The sequence below is a fragment of the Adiantum capillus-veneris genome, chromosome 16 (genome assembly GCF_014529385.1).
Source record: "Adiantum capillus-veneris isolate H3 chromosome 16, ASM1452938v2, whole genome shotgun sequence".
Classification (NCBI taxonomy): domain Eukaryota; kingdom Viridiplantae; phylum Streptophyta; class Polypodiopsida; order Polypodiales; family Pteridaceae; genus Adiantum; species Adiantum capillus-veneris.
In genome coordinates this window covers 123,433,578-123,438,729 of record NC_140946.1, presented here as the reverse complement: position 1 = coordinate 123,438,729, position 5,152 = coordinate 123,433,578, and the positions used below count along the sequence as shown (strand labels likewise).

General features: G+C 41.0%; 1 protein-coding gene across 1 annotated transcript; it reads right to left on the bottom strand.

Moving 5' to 3' along the window:
• Nucleotides 1-1,743: 1,743 nt before the first annotated feature.
• LOC147439795 (uncharacterized) lies at nucleotides 1,744-2,158 on the bottom strand. Its single transcript, XM_086484398.1, has one exon. It carries the CDS (start codon nucleotides 2,072-2,074, stop codon nucleotides 1,760-1,762), a length of 315 nt encoding a protein of 104 aa, XP_086340524.1. The 5' UTR covers nucleotides 2,075-2,158; the 3' UTR covers nucleotides 1,744-1,759.
• Between the last annotated feature and the right edge of the window lie 2,994 nt (nucleotides 2,159-5,152).

The window sequence follows — 5,152 nt, the reverse complement described above, 5'->3', positions numbered from 1 at the left end:
GGTAGTTAAAATGCATGGTGAATACGAGAGACTTGCAGATGGAACCAGGCCTGAAAATTGCAAGGCACCTTTACCCATCCTAGGGAAGGGATATTTTCAAGAGTTCCCGTCCCATGGGAAGGGTTGTTTGGCATTTTGATCTTCAAAATGAAGGGAAAATTTTCTCTGCCCTTCAATCAAATCTTTACCAAAATCTAATTTTTTTGCATGTGTTTTTGAACGATTGTAACTTGTAAAGAAAATTCTAAACTACAATGAGAAAGGGTGCACTTTTGAAACATTGCGTACCAGTACTAAAAAATCATTTTCTACGAGATACACAATGAGCAAGAGAAGTAGTAAGTTGTAAATGGAACATGCAAATACTTGAAACTTGAAATGTCCTGCAATGCAACTGCAATGACGACATCATATATCTTGATTTTTGTTGGGATGTGCCCTTTGCTAGAATTGTAACCATGAAGAGTCGCCTCCCGAGTTACAAACCTCCCATTTTGAGATCATGAAGTTATCGCTATCACTATTCTCTCTGTGAAGCTAGGGTAGACATCTCTTCAAACTTCAGCTTTCAAGTTCCCTCTTAAGTCATTCTCGTCCCCTAAGAATCACCAACGGCAAAAAATAAGATCCTCATAATATTATATAACAAGATAAACTGTAGCATCCTAATCATTACACATGGTGCCATCTTAAAAATGATGAAGTGATAAGTAGGGGTTCCTATAAATAGGCTTTGGGAGCATGCCTAACAAACTAGGAGGCTAGCACTATGTGAATCATGATTTATGAAGGAGCCTTGAGGCTTGAAGGACCTTTGCAATCGTAGACTTTGGAGTCATTTGGACTTACAACCTAGAGGTTTCCCAAGCGACTCTCGAGTGGAGCTTGCAGTTCATGGATAATGGGAGAGTGCTAGGAAATTCCGGAATCTGGAGCTTGAGTTGATCGTGAGTCTGAGCTTGTGTAAGATTCAATCAATATTTGAGAACAACTTTAAAAGATTTTGCATAGCAAATCAAATTGGAGAGCATCAAGAGTGCTTAATCTTTACTCACTCCATAATTTCCTTCAATAAGGAATTATTCAGCCATGCTTTGAGTTAATCTCTAGTGTACTTACCTTCTCTCTTTTTCCAACCCACTAGCCTTGATTACATGGTATCCCTCAAACCTCCTCATCTCACTTGGAACTTGGATATAGAAGCTCTGTGTCAGCAATTGGTGGATGAGAGACACGAGTGACGAGACCCATCATTCAAGCTTGATGCCTTCGTTAGAAAACTTGCGAGCGATTGAACATTCAACTCTCAAGTTCAAACTTCATATTTTGTTTCCTTTACAGTATGCGCAACGCGTTAAAATTCCCTATATTAAAAAGCATACATGAAATTCCCTATATTAAAAAGTACACCTTAAATTTTTTTAAGGTGTATGGCAATGCATGCTTGCACAACCTACAAAATCAAATTCTATACTCATTAGTGACTCTCAAAGTCCATAGAACATCCTCTGGATACAAGTCCAAAAGTCACAATGTCAAGCATTGACATGATTAATCTCTGTAGGACATTTTGAAAGGTTGCCCTTCCCTAGGAAGGGCTTGCAAAAATATGCCCTTCCTTGGGGCAGGGCCAGTCGAACAACTTGTCCTTCCTTGGGAAGGGCTATTATAAATTTGCCCGTCATGTGCAAGGCTAGCAGTAAAGGAAGGGCGGGAAGGGTTGCAATTTTCGGCCCTAGATGGAACTGAAGGAAAGCAGCTAGGCGCCCCCGCCAGTGGAGGTAGTGGAGGAGGTAGCGTTGGTGGAGGACTCTACAGTGGTGTTGAAGGTGGCGGCTTTTGCAGCGGCCCTATTGCAACGCCCGTAGCTACTTTGGCAGCCAGAGCCGCAATAACCAAACTGGCTGCAGCACTGCCCGGCATTGCAGTAGCCCTTGCCACCCTGCGGAAAATTTCCGCAGCAGGGCTGCGAGCAGGCTTGGCAGTCCACCATATCCAGCTGCGTCATCATTATCACGCTGGTCGAAGCCACAAGCAGCAGCGCAACAGCTGCATGCACATCATAGCGGGCCATATTGGCTTACTTATTAAGAATTAAGCCCTAGTAAGTATCTGCTGCAGATCGCTAGGGCTCGCTGGTATTAATTAAATCACGCTTTCTGATTCTATAACTAACCCTGCTTCTCACTCTACATGCAGAGTTATCCAATTTGTAGTGAAATTGATGTGAACGTTGCAGCTAATTATAGAGCGGCTCCACACTCTCTATGTAAAGTATGCATCCCTCCCACAAAAGCAGTTAGCACGTCCTGCAGCTAGGGTCCATACATGACCTCCTTTTACAAAACTAAGCTTTCCCTCAGCCAATCAATCAAGCACCCATTTATATTATTATGCAGAGTTTCTAGTATAGTGAAACACCACCGCTAATGTAGAGATCTCAAATATTTGATCAAGAGACCCATGACAACACTTATATGGACCCTTACTTGAAAGAACTCCGCCCCATCTTGGATGTGATAGAGTTCAAGTCAAGAAACATCACCAAGGTGGAGGAGTCTATCCATATTCCAGAGGAAGAGCTTGATCCCTTGCTTTGCACAATAACCATGGCCACCTATAAGATAAACATTAAGGAATGTTTGTTGCTATAGGATATACAAAATCTCTTTGATCTAAGAGATGACTACTTCCTTGGTATTTTGGCAAACTAAACAGAGCATGGAAAATATTTTGTGGACTGCAACACACTATGCCCATTGTCATTGCTTGATATAGAATGTAAAAAGCTTATTGATCAGCCCCATGTTGGACAACATGTACTAAATGTTCTTCAAATCTCTGAAGAGCAAAGGATGCACACAGAGAAGGAGCTCAAACAAATTTAGAAAATATTAAAGATTGAACACATAGGAAAAGAAATTCCAAGAGAGAGAAGAGAGATTAAACCAAGCTTTTTCATTGAGCTCTGGAAAGAGGACATGTTGAAAGATGATAAAAACCCTAAGGTAAAAAAGTAAAATAGTATTTTTGCAAGCAAATTATTTAGGCCAGTAAAACTTCATTTTTAAAACCGATTTTATGAATTTTTTTGCATAGATTGATATTGTGCACCCTAACATGTCATAAAATCTAATATCTAACCAAACCAAATGATTTTCTCATATTAAACTGATTTTTTAATGTGGAACAATAAACGGGAACAATGGCTAGAATATAGACATGTGCTTATGGATCTATCTCAACATGGGTCCAAGGTTAAAGGGGTCCAAATGAGAGAGGGTTTGTCAAAGAGCAAGACTACCTAGTTGAGCTTAAAGACCTTAGGGTTAGCTTCATTAAAGACCTCCAAAGGTTAGTGTTAGAAGTCCTTTGACCTTAGGCATGGTAGGGCTATGCTTGAGGTGGGAACCCGGCCCAAGCTTGAGGTGCTTTTCGTGCTTGCTGACTAAGGTGCTTAAGGTGCTTAATGACTAAGGTGCTAAGGTGCTCCATGACTAAGGTTCTCAAGGGGTTCAAGGTGTTCCCAACAGTCAACATGATCCCTACTCAAGGGGGGGCGAACCCTCATTGTAGGAGCATGAGAGAGAACACAAATAACCTCACACAAGGCAATCTTGGTCTAAAGAAGTAACAAAGACACTTGTCAACTTCCTTTTCATGTTGCCCTCATGGTGTGCCTAAAGGCTATTTGTTGACCTTTCAAGGGGCCCAATGATAATTTAGCTAATTTATTTAATTGATCATGCATTTATCAAGTCCTCTCTCTCAGAGGGAAAAGGGGGACACTTGTCCCAAGGATAGCATGGTTGCTTGATATGCACCCTGCATGCGATTGGATAGGCTTGTAGGGGTCCAATTGCTACAAACGAAGAACGCGGCAGCCCTGCAAAATACCAACAGAAACACGCTGCAAGCCATAAAAATGATAAAGTTGCATACCTCACAACCATCCTTGCACATATTCCATGCCATACACAACATAGAGAGACATAGAGTGAGAGAGAGTAGAAGAGCACATGCAAATGTGCCTCCTAGAGCGGAGTGCCACACCGGAACGTCAAGCGATAGAGGGGAGGGGAGAGAAGAAACACACAAACACTGGGTACAATCTCCCCCCGTGCAAGAGCGACCATTTTCCTCTTGCGCGTATTTCATTTATAGATTTCTTGAATGGTCAAATTCAATACAAATTGAATACCGGAACAAATTAAATACCGGAACGTCAAGCGAAAGAGGGGAGGGGAGAGAAGAAACACACAAACACTGGGTACAATCTCCCCCCGTGCAAGAGTGACCATTTCCCTCTTGCGCGTATTTCATTTATAGATTTCTTGAATGGTCAAATTCAATACAAATTGGCCGGTCGGTCATAAATGTGCAAAGCTCATAAAAGAGCACTTGAATAATAAAATGTACATAAAATATGATATCCTTTTGCAATAGCCTAGCTCGGTCAAGCCTTTTCCACTTGTCAATATCAATTCCATAATATACATCTCCGTTGGAAAGCAACGATCCTCAGTTGCCAAGATAAACAAATCTGCAAATCATATTGTCAAAAATAGTGATTAGTATTCTATGTCAGAAATAGCACGTTGAAAAATGAAAAATTTATGAAACAAGATAACATTGCTTATGCCTGCCGTCATCCACATACTACCTATTCTAGTGTCCCATACCACTAGAATAAGCAGTATATGTCATACCCTGATAAATCACGATATCATTGGTCACACTCATCATTCAATAAGTCAATTTTCATCAATCTCAAGTTCACTTTCATAAATACTGTCTCACGAGAGAAAATCATCATATACCAATTCCAAATCAAAGTCCAATTCCACAAGATAAGTCCAAATCCAAATCACTTTCAGTATATACCCGAGTAACAAAATCATACCAGTTCCAGTGTTCGCCAGTCACTGCAGCATGATTTTGTGATCGGTGTTGCCTAAATCGACGAATCTACACCCGACGTGGTGCCTAAATCGACGAATCTACACTAATGCTGCCTAAATCAAAGAATCTACATTTGATGTAAGTTCAAGTTTGTTGTTGTGCTGCCTAAATTGGCGAATCTGCACTAGATGAGCACTGACACACTGCCTAAATCGGTGAATCTGTGTGCATGTGACCAATGGACCAAGCA

Coding starts and splice junctions, on each gene's coding strand:
- LOC147439795 (XM_086484398.1), bottom strand. CDS start 2,074: ATGGCCCGCTATGATGTGCATGCAGCTGTTGCGCTGCTGCTTGTGGCT.